The sequence below is a fragment of the Microcebus murinus genome, chromosome 8 (genome assembly GCF_040939455.1).
Source record: "Microcebus murinus isolate Inina chromosome 8, M.murinus_Inina_mat1.0, whole genome shotgun sequence".
NCBI lineage: Eukaryota > Metazoa > Chordata > Mammalia > Primates > Cheirogaleidae > Microcebus > Microcebus murinus.
This window is the reverse complement of record NC_134111.1, coordinates 32,902,437-32,918,740: the sequence shown is the minus strand read 5'-3', so window position 1 is coordinate 32,918,740 and position 16,304 is coordinate 32,902,437. Positions and strand designations below refer to the sequence as shown.

At 35.6% G+C, this 16,304-nt stretch overlaps 1 protein-coding gene across 1 annotated transcript; it reads right to left on the bottom strand.

The window, feature by feature from the left end:
* Nucleotides 1-257: 257 nt before the first annotated feature.
* TNFAIP6 (TNF alpha induced protein 6) lies at nt 258-15,744 on the bottom strand. Its single transcript, XM_012779976.2, has 6 exons — nt 15,563-15,744; nt 11,384-11,521; nt 9,109-9,270; nt 6,228-6,456; nt 5,184-5,224; nt 258-953 (listed from the first exon to the last, which is right to left on the bottom strand). Exons 1-6 carry the CDS (start codon nt 15,654-15,656, stop codon nt 784-786), a joined length of 834 nt encoding a protein of 277 aa, XP_012635430.1. The 5' UTR covers nt 15,657-15,744; the 3' UTR covers nt 258-783.
* Nucleotides 15,745-16,304: the final 560 nt, after the last annotated feature.

The window sequence follows — 16,304 nt, the reverse complement described above, 5'->3', positions numbered from 1 at the left end:
CTCTTCCTTTTGTTCTTGATTTGCTGTGACAGTGGGTCCAGTTGTCATCTGTGGTATATATATCACACTCTATAAACCTGTATCTTTTCTTGCTCTATAACCCTATCTTTCTCTCCTCAATAAACCTCATTTTTGTCCTTGCCTTACTTTGGTGCGTCTGTCATTCTTCGGCCATAAGCGTGCTAAGAACTGACATTTCACAATGAAATCTGACACTAGGATACTATCCCAAATAATTAGAGAGCTACAGAAATATGTATATTCAAGAATATTTATTATGGCAATACTTATGAAAACAACCTGAAATTCCAACATAGACACAGGCTTAAATAACACATGGAACAATCAATCATACCATAGAATATTTTACAGCTGTTCAAAATCATGTTTTTCTAGAATACTCAATGATTTCAGAAAATGCTTAAACTATAAAGTTCAAGGTTAACAAAACAGGGATATAAAACTATACATAGAGTGGGATTCCAAAATTTCAAATGCAAATACATATAGATACATATATATATACCACAAACAGAAAAATGGCTGAGATAAAAATACATAAAAATGTTAATGCTTGTTATTTCTATGTAGTGAGGTTATGAGAGATTTTATTTTCTCATTTAAAGTTTTCTGTATTTTCCAATTTCCCCCGAAGTAGGTAATGCTTTCACATTTAGAAAAATAATAAATAAATGCTAACAATAATAATATAAAAGTGAGATCGAAGGAGTTCCAAAAGATGCAAACATAAACACTGTATATTCTGATCATCCTTTTGTTTCCTTATAAATGGCTGAATCTTCCAGCTAAAAAGTTTTTATTTCCAGTGGAAGTGCTGCTTGTATTTTTTCCTTGACTGGATTTAGACATAGGATCCACTGCAACATATTTGATTTGGAAACCTCCTGCTGTCACTGAAGCATCACTCAGAAACTTCAAGGTCATGACATTTCCTATGGGAGGAAGGACAGGCAAAAAGACAAAGATGTTATTCTCCTTTGACTTGGCTGACAATTCAAGGAATTGAAGAATATAAGATTCGTGAAGAAGACTCCCAGAATTCAGAGGTGGGTTCTCAAGCTGTAGAGTCTGTGGTTTCATTGCTACATGGAACCAGGGTAAGGAACTTTCATATATATTTTTTCATGTGGCCCTCCAATCTGTCCCACAGGAAATTTTGTCTGTACTGTTGAAAAGAGACTCTTTTTTTTTTTTTTTTTTTTGAGACAGAGTCTCACTTTGTTGCCCAGGCTAGAGTGCCGTGGCGTCAGCCTAGCTCACAGCAACCTCAATCTCCTGGGCTCAAGCGATCCTACTGCCTCAGCCTCCTGAGTAGCTGGGACTACAAGCATGCACCACCATGCCCGGCTAATTTTTGTATATATATTAGTTGGCCAATTAATTCCTTTCTATTTATAGTAGAGACGGGGGTCTCGCTCTTGCTCAGGCTGGTTTCGAACTCCTGACCTCGAGCAATCCACCCACCTCGGCCTCCCAGAGTGCTAGGATTACAGGCGTGAGCCACCACGCCCGGCTGAAAAGACACTCTTTGTAGAAGGAACACCCACAGTGTTAAAGGAGAATGGCAGGCAGCTCAAACTAGTGAGGGGTGGGTGAGTTATTTACTAAACGATGTCAGGGCAAAAGGCTTTACATTTGTAAGAAACAAAGCTAGGTCCCTATTTTACATTTTACCTAAATACATTTTACCTTCATATAGAGATCAAAATATGCTAAATATGAAAACTTTATTATATAAAATAAAATATAGAAACACTTATATATTTTTCAGGGGAGAAAAGCCTTAATTCAGATCCTAAATCCAAAATTCATTATAGAAAACAAAACAAGGCAAAAACAAACAAACAAACAAAAAAAACAGTGGCTCAAGCCTATAATCCTAGCACTTTGGAAGACCAAGATGGGAGGATCACTTGAGACTAAGAGTTTAAGACCAACCCCAGGCAACATCTGAGACCCTGGGAAGCTGAGGCAAGATGATCCCTTGAGCCCAGAAGTTTGAGCTTATAGTGAGCTATGATGATGCCATTGGACAGTAGAGTGAGACCTTGTCTCCGAGAGAAAAAAAGAGAGAGAGAGAGAGAGAAAGAAAGAAAAAAGAAAAAAAAAACACACCAGCATATGTATATACACATATCTGTGTGTATACATTCTGTCTATAGAATGCTAATACTTAATTTCATCTATTAAGTCATGGTAATCCCAACAACAACACAGTGAAGTGAGGTGGATACTCTTAAAATATTCATTTTACACATAAGAAACCGAGGTACAGAGAGGCTAAGTGTCTTGCCCCAAACCACAGAGCTAAATTGGTGGAGTCAGGTTTGAGCACAAGCAGTCTGGCTTTTGAGTTCATTTTGTGAATCTTATACTGTAGTTTTCTCATACTTGGAAGATTTTCCTAAATCTAAAAAACATTTTAAAAGAGACAGAGACTGAGAGAAAATAGGATTAATATCTCTAATATTCAAAGAGCTGTTAGAAATAAAAAAGAAAAAGACAAGAGTTCCTAAGAAGAATACACAAAAAATATAAATTCATAGGTATTCAAAGGGCCAATAAACATTTTAAAAGATGTTCAAAAAGCACTACAAAGAAATTCAAATAAGACCAATAATGATACCATTTTGCTCTTTTATTGTGAGAGAATTCAGTGAATACTTAGCTAATTAAAGTGCAAATTGGCACTGCAGGGCTTGTGCTAATTTGGCAACATCTATCAACACTTAAAATGCATCTTGCCTGTGACCCCACAATTTCACTTCTAGGAACCTACTCTATTCAAAAAAAGTAGCACTACCAAGTTAAAATAGAGGTTTATAATTGTTCATTGAAACATTGAATAAAAAAAAGAAAATATCAGAAAAAAATCATCTTCAGGACATCAAATATTGGTACAAGACAAATTATATGGCATATCCATACAATGACCTAGTAAGAAGTCATTAAAAAGAATTAGAGTTATCTAAATATCATACTCTGACAATGTACATAGTATCCATATATATAATGTTTGCATAACAGGAAAACATCTGGAAGGATATCACTACACAGTTATCAAATGCCTTTCTGGGGTGAAGAGAGATGAGGAGAATGAGCACATTCTTACTTTTATACCTTGTATTAATGTGGTGAGATTATGGGTAGTTTTAGTTTATTTTCTGTTTTTGTTTCTTTTTTTTTTTTTTTTTTGAGACAGAGTCTCGCTTTGTTGTCCAGGCTAGAGTGAGTGCCGTGGCGTCAGCCTAGCTCACAGCAACCTCAAACTCCTGGGCTCGAGCGATCCTACTGCCTCAGCCTCCCGAGTAGCTGGGACTACAGGCATGCGCCACCATGCCCGGCTAATTTTTTTATATATATATCAGTTGGCCAATTAATTTCTTTCTATTTATAGTAGAGACGGGTCTCGCTCTTGCTCAGGCTGGTTTTGAACTCCTGACCTTGAGCAATCCGCCCGCCTCGGCCTCCCAAGAGCTAGGATTACAGGCGTGAGCCACCGCGCCCGGCCTGTTTTTGTTTCTTAATATAAATATCCTGGGTTGAGTAAGCACATATTTAAGAAGAAAATCACATCAAAACGTTAATAGCATTTTGCTTGATCATTGGATTTTATGTTAAATGTTATCTTATGTCTTCTTTTCCTATTACTTTGTATTAATGTTTTCTTGCTGATTTGCTAAATCGTTGGCTCTTTTGTTTAACTATATTCTTTTCTATTTCTTGATTTGTTTCTCTTTGAATAATAATGTGCATGGAGTTTTTCTTTTTAGTTTGTTGAAGTCATGCCAAAAAACCTGCCATTGATTTGATTATGCTTGCAGTAAGTTGTCTGTTTTAGACAAAACAAGCAAAATGTCAAATTTCAGACTTCCTTTTGACTCCTGCTCTGACTATAGCTCTAAGATGTCTTCTTTCAACTTTCTGTTAACATAAAATATGTTTTCAAGAAAAGAATGAGAGGTAAGTAAAAGGTTTAATAGTAATAGCTTCCCCTTCTTAGGGAGGTTATAACCGTAATGAATTAATAAGGTTTAAGCATTAATCATTCAAGAACAGAGCAGAAATTTCCTTCTTGCAATAATGACAAATAAATTAGACTTGAGTGCCCTGCAAGGTTGGGGTGTGCAAGTTAACTAGCTGTATTTGAGTCTAAGGACTACTTAGAAATTGCAACTCAATGTAGCTTTGTTGTTTTAGTTGCAAAAGTGTTGTAATATTGTGATAATTTTAGGATTTGAAGGAAAAGTAGAGAACATAAGAATGCAAACTACTCATGCTGCTGATAGAAATAAAAAAAAAATGATGACATTTAAGAAAGTAAAGGTTTTTAGCCAAAAGATAGAAGTTCAAGGTGAATTAAAGGATAGTCTTGCTTATTGAGATACATTTATGCTACTACAGGGCATTTCTTGAGGCATATTTCTTGGAACAAAGTCACAGAAATAATTGGAGGGGGGGATATTTGAAAAATCTTGCCTATTATAGCTAGCCTTTTGAGATTTACCATGCATAATTAGCGTATTAAAAGCTCCCTGCTGTCTTCCAATAAAGAAACCTGCTTAATATAGTTTAATTCAATGTTTTCCAAAATTATTTGACCTTAGAAACCTTTTTTTCGTGTAATACCTATTTAAAACATCTTACAGAACTGTGTTCTTCAAAACATCCTCAAAATCTGTACCCCCATAATATGCCGAAATAAAAATAAAAAAATAAAAAAAATTATATTAAAAAAAAATTCTCTAGAGAATGCAGTATTAAGATAAAAATGTAACAAATACAATGTAGAATATTTTTTAGTGACAAGGTATTTTTAACAACTTTATAAATTATTTCAGTCATTTATTAATGAAAAATATCAGCCGTTTATTACTATATTTTATGAAAATCATAAGCTATAGCAGTGTTTATGGATTTGCAGATTCAAGACTATCTTGCAGGAATGCAAATAACAAGAGTTTATATGCCTTTAATGCAAGCAGTTGGCATAAATCTTTAAGTATAAATAAACAATTCTCTGCATTTTACAAGCTAATAGGTTACATCTGGCTTTGGTTCTCTGAACTTTAAAAAGTGAATAATAGTAACTACTAGGTCCTTCACTTTCAGGGACAGTGACAAAACAAATTATAGTTTTGGTTCTCAGTTTAGAGCATTACCTGTGCTAATGATGTCATCTGGAAGCGTATCTCCACAGTATCTGAAAGGGAATTTTCAGAGAAGAGAAGTCACATGAATGAATATTATATAGCAATTGTAGTGGTTCTCACTGATAATTAAAATGATTTCCCTTCCCCATGGACTGTAGAGAAAAAAAAAATAAATAAAATAAAATGATTTCCCTTAAGTAATGGATCATTTTTCTATAATTTTTTAAATTTGCATTTTTTAAAAATGGATTCATAAGGGAGAAGAGAGGTTGAAACAAAGTTCGCTGTTTGAAGTAATCTTCTCACAATATTAATGACATTTTTTTTTTTTTTTTTTTTTTTTGAGACAGAGTCTCACTTTGTTGCCCAGGCTAGAGTGAGTGCCATGGCGTCAGCCTAGCTCACAGAAACCTCAAACTCCTGGGCTCAAGTGATCCTCCTGCCTCAGCCTCCCGAGTAGCTGGGACTACAGGCGTGCGCCACCATGCCCGGCTAATTTTTTGTATATATTTTTAGTTGGCCAATTAATTTCTTTCCATTTTTATAGTAGAGACGGGGTCTCGCTCTTGCTCAGGCTGGTTTCGAACTCCTGAACTCGAGCAATCCGCCCACCTCGGCCTCCCAGAGAGCTAGGATTACAGGCGTGAGCCACTGCGCCCGGCCAATTAATGACATTTTTAAGAAAAGATTTGTGGCATTTCTATTTTGTGTACCTATAAAACTATTTGTACAGTAGATCATTTGAATCTGCTTGGAAAAATTAAAAATTTCTGATAAATTTTATAAAGTTTTCTTCACAGTTAAAGAAGAATAGGTATATGGTTAGTAATATTAATATTTTGAATTCTAGGATAGACTGAGACTAATTTAATAATAAGCGTATGTAGCAGCCAGCTAAGAAAAATCTTCCTTGAAAAGGATATGGCATTGTAGTAAAGTTGAAATACTATAAAATCAATATTGCAGAGACAATGGAGGGAAAATTAGTTAAAGAAGCAGGAAACAAAATACTGGACATTCATCTAACTTCCTGTATGGGGAAACCTCACGTACCTTCCCACAAAGCCATGGACATCATCATAACTGTCATATATTTCAACATAGTCAGCCAAGCAACCTGGGTCATCTTCAAGGTCAAAGTTCAAAAAACTTAGGTGAATACGCTGACCATACTTGAGTCTAATGTGCCAGTAGCAGATTTGGTTGTCCTCATACTCCTTTGGAAAGCCTGGAGATTTAAAAATACGCTTTGGATCTGTAAAGACACCACCACACTCCTTTGCTGAAATGGAAAAAGAAAAAGAAGAAGAAGAAAAAGCATTAGGAAAAAAACTATTCCTATTTAAAAATGATATTTACTTCTTAGCTGTCTATTACTTGTGATGAAGTATTAAGGAAATGGTTTAATATACAGCATCTATAGTATATTATGTATGCTTATAGCTAAAGAATAAATGTACTTTTTCCTCAATAGCTTCTAAGTTCTCTAAAATAAACATTTTGGACTATTTGTGGACTTTTTATTAAAAGTAAAAATAGTAAGGAAAAAAACAGCTGGTTGCAGTGGCATGTACCTGTAGTCCCAGCTATTTGGGAGGCTGACATGGGAGGATCCCTTGAGCCCGGGTTTTTGAGGTTGTACTGGACAACATAGTGAAACCTCATCTCTAATTTTTTTTTTAATTAAAAAGCTTTTTTAAAGTAGTGATTTAATTAATTGTACTTCTGTTTACATTTTTGCTTTCTTTTATCTCTTTTTTTGTTTGTTTGCTTGTTTTTTTGAGACAGAGTCTAACTCTGTTGCCCGGGCTAGTATATATTTTTAGTTGGCCAATTAATTTCTTTCTATTTTTAGTAGGGATGAGGTTTTGCTCTTGCTCAGGCTGGTTTCAAACTCCTGACCTTGATCAGGCTGGTTTCAAACTCCTGACCTTGATCGATCCTCCCACTTCAGCCTCCCAGAGTGCTAGGATTACAGGCATGAGCCACCTCGCCCAGCCTCTTTTATCTCTTAAAACATAAAATGCTCCAGTCTTTCGTGAACACATCTATGTATTTTGAAATATATATATATGTCCATGTCACCAACAGCCCAATCAAGATTTTTGTTCTGTGGTGTCACCACTGTGTCTTCAGGGACTCAAACACTTACAATAATGAGTCCCATAAATTCTGTTTGGAAAATCATTATAGAATTTCAGGATTGCATGTGACCTTAAAGGTCACTCTAATCCAATTAAAAGGAATAATTAGTAATTATTCTGTACTCCCTTTACTTATTTTAAACTAACATCCTAATCCTCATATTTCAGGATTTGGTGGAGATATTCATGTTTGCTTTTTCCAAGTCGTTTATCATGTTATAGATTTCAGTATGTCATAATCTGTCATAGGAAAAACAAACAAAACAAACACTTCTGCCAGAGCCTGTGGTTTGCAATGTGATTTAGAGGGAAAGCTAGGAAGGAACCTTGGTTAATTTTAATTCCATATCAGGAAATTGTCTAGTGTCTAGGAAAAAGGTAGAATGTGGAAACAAAAACAACCTGTGTGGTGGTGGTGGCGGGGATTCTGGGTAGCAATGAAAGATTTAAAAATTATATTAATTAGAGTTTTTTTCCCCCCAAGAATACTCTTCTTTAAAATAGCTATTTTTTTTCCTGTGAATACATTTTGGGGAAAAATAGCTATTTTTGATAATTGTGTTAGAATTCTTAATTCCATCAAAATTAAGAAAGCTTATTTTGTCAAGGCTAGACAGGATCTGAGAAAGGCTGGGAGCAACACAATAAGGTCAGGGAATCTATTCCAAGCTCTGTGACCAATCCATACCTCATTCTGTTCATTGGTAAAATTAATATAACTATGCCTCTCTCATTATCTCCCTCACAGGGTTACTCTGAAGATAAAATATAGAAAATAACTTAAGGATGTTATGCAAATATAAAATATTCGTATTGTAAAATGAAATGTACTATACATAGTGGGTATGTCTACATAAGCATGTATATTGCCAACTTTAGGAGCAAATTTCTCTGTCCCATACCATCGTATCTTTGTTGTATATATTATTAGATTGGAAGAAATTTGAATATTAAACTAATTTGGCTGACTATATGTATATTCAGCTCTATATTTTATGTTACATGTAATTATTGCCACACCTATTGCTTATTTAGAAAATGACAGATTTACCAAACTGACTGGGCCTCTAAGAACTGTTAATTGGTTAAAAAATATTCATACACAAATGTAGCCAACATTATGTCATACATTCAGAACTTGAAATGAGCAAGTGTACTTCTTAATGACTCTATTCCTTATTTTAATAGGCCCTAACCTGGTGATATTGATTAATTAATAATGATTACTTTATTTTTCTGATACGATTCTGATTTCTTTCATTCCAGTGATGTTTCAGTGAGCTGTTGTCCTTGTGCTGGTTGAGGCAGTTCCCAGTCTCCTTCAAGTTAACCACATCCTAAATAATCCAAATACCACTAAATCCCTAAGTAAGCTACATGCACTAAGAATTGGGTAAGAGCAAGTCTCCCAGGATTCTGTACCCATGTTCCCAGAGTAAAAAGTATTCATTGCTTCTATGAGAAAAGAAAGCAATTTATACAAATTTATGAGCTAAAATGGCATTCTTATAAGAGGGCAATGGAATGTTATAAGAACCCTTTCATGAACACTTCTTCATTTACCCTACATTTTGGCCTATGGAAATGATCGAATAGGAGCTCAGGGACACTAAAGTTTATCAAGCAAATGAAAAATCTGCCATAGTCTAATCACTTTATGAACAGTAGTTATCAGTAAGAATTATCACCAGATTGAATTATTTCTGGAAGAGGAAGCCATTTCTTTTTAACAACCTCTTAGTAGCATGTAACCATTTTTGCAAAACACAAAATTATTATTTTTAACCAACCATTTGGGTTGTAGCAATAGGCATCCCATCTTTCACTCCTATTGAGGCGGACTCCGTAATCAATAATACCAATTCTTCCAAATCCACAGTTGGGCCCTGGCTTCACAATAGGGTATCCAACTCTGCCCTTGGCCATCCATCCCGCAGCACAGACATGAAATCCTGCAAGAGGAAGAAGGGTGATGGACTAAACCGGTAAACTCCCTCAGCAGAGTAAAGGTCATTTTAACAGAGATGACTACTTGCAATAGTTAAGTTTCTCAACTGTCCAAATCTAGTTCAGGTAAAAGGGAAAAATTGTTTTTCTTAAAAAATTTTAAAAAAAGTTTGAATCACATAAAATTTAACTTCTGATTTTTACTAGAAAACTACATCTTACTTGAAAAAAAAAAAAAAAGGTGGAGAGGGCCTAGAAATTATAATACTGTAGATATGAAAATAATCCAAGTTCGGAGCTGGCTTCTTTTCACAAATGGCCTATCTAGTGCCATGAGATAATTTCTGAAATTGTAATCAATTCTGAAAAAAAAAAAGAATTTCAAGTGGTAATTCTTAATTAATTTCTATTTCAGGATCAATTAAGATATTAGTAATACTTTTAGAGATTTGAATAACAGTAAATTTTCTCATAGGTTTCATCTAAAGGCTCAGCCCTGTTTCCCTTGCTCAGCTTCGGAGGCTGTTTCAGTATCCGCCAATGCTATCCAAGAGGCAATTTACAAGAGGTCCGGGATGGCTAGTAAAAATTACAGCCTTTGTATCCATCATTCCAATTACTTTGCCCCACACAGCCCTGTGATTACAGATGACCAGTTGTCTGGGAAGACTTTGGGGCGTTTGAGAGAACAGTGTTAGTTTTGTCTTGGGTGATGTATAATAATAGCATAAACTTTGCCAGATATCATCCTGACAGCAAAGGAGTTCTGAATGGGAGTGGCCCATTCTCCTGAAAGTCCCGGCAAGATGGTAGCAACCAATTTTTGCATAAAGAAGCAAATAATGGCCGGGTGCGGTGGCTCATGCCTGTATTCTAGCACTCTGGGAGGCTGAGGCGGGTGGATTGCTCTAGGTCGGGAGTTCAAAACCAGCCTGAGCTAGACCTCGTCTCTACTAAAAATAGAAAATTAATTGACCAACTAAAAATATATATAGAAAAAATTAGCCGGGCATGGTGGCGCATGCCTGTAGTCCCAGCTACTCGGGAGGCTGAGGCAGCAGGATTGCTTGAGCCCAGGAGATTGAGGTTGCTGTGAGCTAGGCTGACACCACGGCACTCACTCTAGCCTGGGCAACAAAGTGAGACTGTTTAAAAAAAAAAAAAAAAAAAAAAGAAGAAGCAAATAATATCAGTTACTTTCTGGGGTTTTCATCAAATCTTCCGATATCATCTTTCTAGTTTCTTTCTTCTGCTATCGTATAACCTGCCTATCCGCCTTTTCCTCAAAACTTTTGATCCTAAAATGCATTCTCACATTTAATGTAAAAAAATAAAATTGGAAAAAAAAACCTATTAAATTTGCTATTTCTCCTACCAAGTAAATTTTCTTGTGAGACTCAACATAGTAGTGCAGCATCTTTAAATAGCTGAGGAAACCCATACCCAGAAGTCAAGTAGAGGTAGAACAATATTAAAAATGAATAGTAATGGCATTAAAATTAATAAGAAATTTAAGTGATGCTGAGATCATTTTATTTTCTTTTACTATTATTTTATTAGCTCCCACTAGGTTGTGACCTCAAATAAGTTGCTAATACTAGACACTTTCTTTTTTCTTTTTTTTTGAGACACAGTTTCACTTTCTTGCCCAGGCTAGAGTGCCATGGTGTCAACCTAGCTCACAGCAACCTCAAACTCCTGGATTCGAGCAATCCTTCTGTCTCAGCCTCCCAAGTAGCTGGGACTACAGGCATGTGCCACCATGCCCAGCTCGTTTTTTCTGCATATTTTTAGTTGGCCAATTAATTTCTTTCTATTTATAGTAGAGACAGGGTCTTGCTCTTGCTCAGGCTGGTTTCAAACTCCTGGCCTTGAGCGATCCTCCCACCCTCAGCCTCCCAGAGTGCTAGGAATACAGGCGTGAGCCACCGCGCCCGGCAGGTACTAGACACTTTCCACCAGCTCTCGGCAGATAGATGGGAGAAGCCAGAGAGCAGAGATGTTCCAACCAGAGGATGGAGAGAGAAGTCTTAATAAGGGTAATAGGCAAGGGGGGGGTTCCCCCCTCAAATCCCTCCAAGGGTGAAAAAGAAGAAAAATCATTGTCAAATCAGTTACCAATTTTTCTGGCTGCCTCTAGCTGCTTGTAGGTTGCCAGACGGCCGCCTTCAAATTCACACACCGCCTTAGCTTCTGCGTAGGTGAGCTTGTATCTGCCAGACCGGGCCTCTCTGTGGTACACACCTGCTGCCTGTTCTGTGAAATCACACAAGGTCATAAATGCGCTATTATCCATTCTCGTGGAACAGGGAAATTCTGTGGCCTCAACTGGAAGATTACATCAGCTATTGTTTCTGCCAAAGGGCTTTCTGGGTCAGCTGCCTTGGGTGGCTACGTTTTCATTGTTAGAAAGCTTTGGAAAAAAATATGAATGAGGGGAATTTTAGGGGAATTTGGGGGGCATAGACAGAAACTAGAGGCTAAATTTATGTTTTTTGAGCAGATAGCCTGAAAAAAATTTTTAATATAGTATTGCATTTCTACATTATCAATAGGTAATAACGTTTTGGCTTTCTTTTGGCCTTAGGTCATGTAAAAACTTGGAAGAGTAAGCAAAAGGGGGAAAAAGTAGGTGAAGGCAAAAGAAACCAGGGAGAATGGATTCATTATGTAGGCTCTCAAAGATGTAGAAAATAAGCCAAAATATCCATTTGAGGGAAATGACTAATGCAATAGAATTAAGTATTTAGTAAACAGAAAACTAATGAAATGTCTGAAGGAATCCAAAGCAAATAAATACTAAATTAAGGAAAAATAGTTTCAAACACAGCAGAGAAAAAACTGGACACACCTAACTACCAGTTAGTGCTAAAATTCTTTATCGGATGTGTTTTTTTAATTCACATGTTGTTCCCAACACATTTTAGTCAATGTTAAGTCATATGTGAGTTGTCTTCCAATAGATCACTGGATTATAGTGGATTGTTTTGAGTTTGGAGTGCTTTCTGCCATAGAAACAATATGAAAAGATTCCTGGGACAATAGTCATGGCATTAGCTCTATAGTTAGCTCTAATAGTTCTGTGTAGTCTGCAGCTTATGGTTAAGATTTTGTACCCTGACCTGTGCAATCAGCCACCATCAAGACCATTTCCAAAGAGAATACGTATTTCTTGGCATGCAGCAAGACATGAATCCAGAAAATATACTTCCTTGTTCTCCTCCCCAAACTGGAGGTTGACACTGTCACAGTTCAGTGGTAGATGGTGCTCACTATTTTCTCTGTTTTTCTTTACTCCAAGGGATTCGGCTCTTATACATTATATGGTAAAGCCCATTATTCACACACAGAGGGACTTAGGCAACTGATGCTCATATGTCAGAGAACGTCAGGAACATCAAGTCATAACCAGTCGAGTTGTTTTCCCCTTTGAAAGTCCGCTACTGCCTAGGTGTCCTTCATATGGCAAAGCTTCATTAAATTTTCGTTAGTTTCCAATTTGGTTATTTGGAGCATATACCACGAAGTATTTTGCTAGGCACCATGGCTTAAATCCTGTCCTCAAGGAACTTGGACACCAATGAACATTTTGAGTATCTTTATCTTTTTTTTTTTTTTTCTTTCCACAGCCAACTCAGAAGGACAGTATCTTTATCTTGAAACAGAGGAACATCAAGGCTTTTGGTAGAGATGGAAGGCATCTTTAAATTATGTATTATAACAGAGATTGTTGTTAATTATTAAAATTGTTAAAATTGTATCTATTCCCTAAGAATATACACTAAAAAGGTCTTTATTTGAAAAAAATTTTTCTAGGAATTATCTTAATGTATACCAAGTTTTCTCAAACTGATTTCCTTGATATTTTTACTCGAAAATTGAAATAAGATGTTTTCAGAAAAATAAATTAACAGAGACTTAAAAAAATAGTTTTAAGTTTTCCTACTAGTAATTTTTCTTAAACTTTTGGTACCTGTGGATACTTGTCTTATATAACATAGTAACTGAAATAGCAAAACTTTTCTATAATTTAAATTTAATTTATTAAATATTAACATTCTACATTGTTTCTCAAAGAGCATCAAACTACCTAGTGTCTTGCCTTATGAACAAATTGAGAATTCATGGTGTATAATAGGTAGTTAACAATTTTAAAGAAGGCATTTAAAGTATTCCTCAATTGAGAATTTTAAGCTATTAAGATGGACCTTTGCAACGAATCTTAATTTTATCTTTCAGAAGAAATAATATTTTATTAATTTTCCTAGCCAATAGTCATTTATTTATTAAGACTGAAAATTTGTTTAGCTGATAATTGTTTTTCTTTTAGCAAGTGGCAACAGTAGAATGTTGAATCTGCTTTCCACTGCTGTTCTACTGTGGAGGAATTGTATAACCTTGTATAACTTGATGAGCCTCGATTTCCCCATCTATTGAACAGGAATAATGATACCTCTGCAGCCTACTGGGAACTCAAGATATGTTACTTTTCCCTTCCCTTTTTTTTCAATATGATGACTGAAAAGAATTGCTTATCTGTGCATTTTCAGTTGTCATGATGCATGTAACAGAAATCTTCTGTCCTTAGGTTGAGTTTTTCGTTTTTGTTTTGTTTCTTTTAAAGTACTATTTAAGAAATTAGAGGATACCAGAGTTAAAATAAGCCTTAGGGATGGATCCCTTACTTCAACCTTCTCATTTTACCAGTTTGGACCAGTAACCTAGAGAATTTAAAGTTTCCTGTCCTTGATAGTTGCTGGCAGATTCCTGCCTTTCAATTCAACTCTCTTTCCTCCCTAAATAGTTTCTAATATGATATCAACCCAAGCAACTGTAAACATTGTGTAGTACTAGGCTGACTGGCCAATAATTCGTCCCAGATGGAAGCAATTTGCTATTATCTCAAGCCTCGGATTTGCAACGTATTGTTAATAAACATTTGGGTTTGCTCCTTTCTACCTCTGGGGCAGAACTTCTATTGTCCAGGTTTATATTCTTGTAATATACAACAGCACTTTTAAAAAAACTCCAAATTACTTGATTATTAGAGAGTTTGCCAACATTTCAAAGTTTATCCATATGGGTTTAATTCTTACTAGCTTTTTGACATTTAAAAAAATTTCTGACAAATAAGTATATATTTCCTAAATTTGATTGTGTGCAATGAAAGTAAACAAAGAGATTTCCTCGCTGCTATACTAAATTCCAGAACCCTTCTTGGCCAAATGGATCACAGTGAAACTAGTTCACTGGCTCAACCTGAAAAAAAGAGGCGGCAAGGCCGTGCATTACAAATCAGGCTTTTTAATGAAACCCTCATGGTTGCAGTTATTACCAGAGAGAAACATGCTGAAGGGGAAGATATTCTACAACTGTGTGCTGCTTAGTAAGCATAAAACCAGATATGGGTTAATTTTGCCTTTTCTCATTTTTTCATTCTATGTAAGAATCCATCAATTTTTTCCCCAAGCAATTCAAATTTTTTAACTGTTAAACACAATAATGAACATAAGGCAATACCAATGTGAATCATGAGAATTAAAGTATTGCTTAGTATACTGTAAGGGGCGTTTTGGATTTTCTGTATTTTGCCTTTTTTGATCTATTGTTTATCTTTACCATTTCGCCTATGTCGTTCCTTACACTTAAGTAAACAACAAAAGAAATTTTCCTTGTCTAACAAAAGGGTTAGAAAAGTTAGCCATTTATATGGCTAACATGAACAAAAGGAATCAAAGTGACAAGAATGCATTCAGAAGGAAAAACCTTTTTCATTTTTTTCCTGCATTGCAAGCTGGCTTTTTCAAAATAGTCAAATGATATTTTGGTAAACTAAGATATACACTACAGCTCAGACTACATGGAGTAATGATTACAACATTTTCATAGTAATATATACCAATTTACCTGTTATGGTTCTAAAATCTGACTGCAAATGCACTTCAATAAAAAATATATATATATATATTGGTGGCTTTAGTTTGTTAAAAAAAATACTCCTCACTATGCTACTACATCTGCTTTGAAAACTTTTAAAATATTATTTTATATTGAATATTTTCATTGTTGTTTTCCATGGAACAATTCACTTTATAAAACCCTATTGTTAAATTTTAGAAGGTGATAACACTTTTTTTAAAAAAATGGTATACACATTCCAACAGCTATCTTTCCTAAGCATTTTCTTTGAAAACATCAGCCTTGAACAGAATAGAAAAATTTACTGCTTTAATTCACTTCTCCATGATTTCAAAGAGCTGACATTCCCACAAGAAGCTCACGAATGAAGTTTCTTACCAAGCCATATGGAGTTATGAAAAATTCCATTCTTGAATCCCCATCCTGCAGCCTCTTCCCACAGCAAGACAAATAAGTAAATTAAGATGGTCATATCTCCAGTGGCAGTGAAGTAACAGTCTGTCAGGGACTGCTCACGTTAAGTTCTCAGAGCAGCGGCTGAAATGTGACTGAAACATCTGGTTTCCACATCTTTTAAATAGTTTTTTTTCAACTATGAGGTCAGCAAGTACTCTCCAATGGCATTTTCCGCTGCAGAGTTACACAATTATCTCAGTGTCTGAAGCAAATCCTCTGACTCATTTGCATTGGCAACCAAAACCAAGGATATAGAATGATCATCTACGTTTTAAAATTCACTTACTCAGAAGGGAGTTCATTTGTTCTGTCAGTCACAAACGCTTTTCTGTTAGAAAGTTTGTGTAACTTGGTGTGGATTCAGCAGTGATTAAAAGAAAGCCAATCTTCAGTAAGAATTTTAAGAGAAATCCCGAATTATGGAGTGTGGGGTTTTAGGGTTAATCTTTACCTTGACTCCGGTAATATTGCATTTGTTTTCCCTAAACATTGCTAAACCTGTATAGAAAATTTAAAACAAAAACTGCTCACAGTTTTGCAAACCCGAAGCTTTCTCTAGTGATGTAGGACTTCCTAATTCTCTGTCTGCATTTGTCCTGGGCTGAGGTCTGTTGCAGTCTTGGGTTTGTTATGGTCAGCGGATAACTAAATACATCAGCTTCTG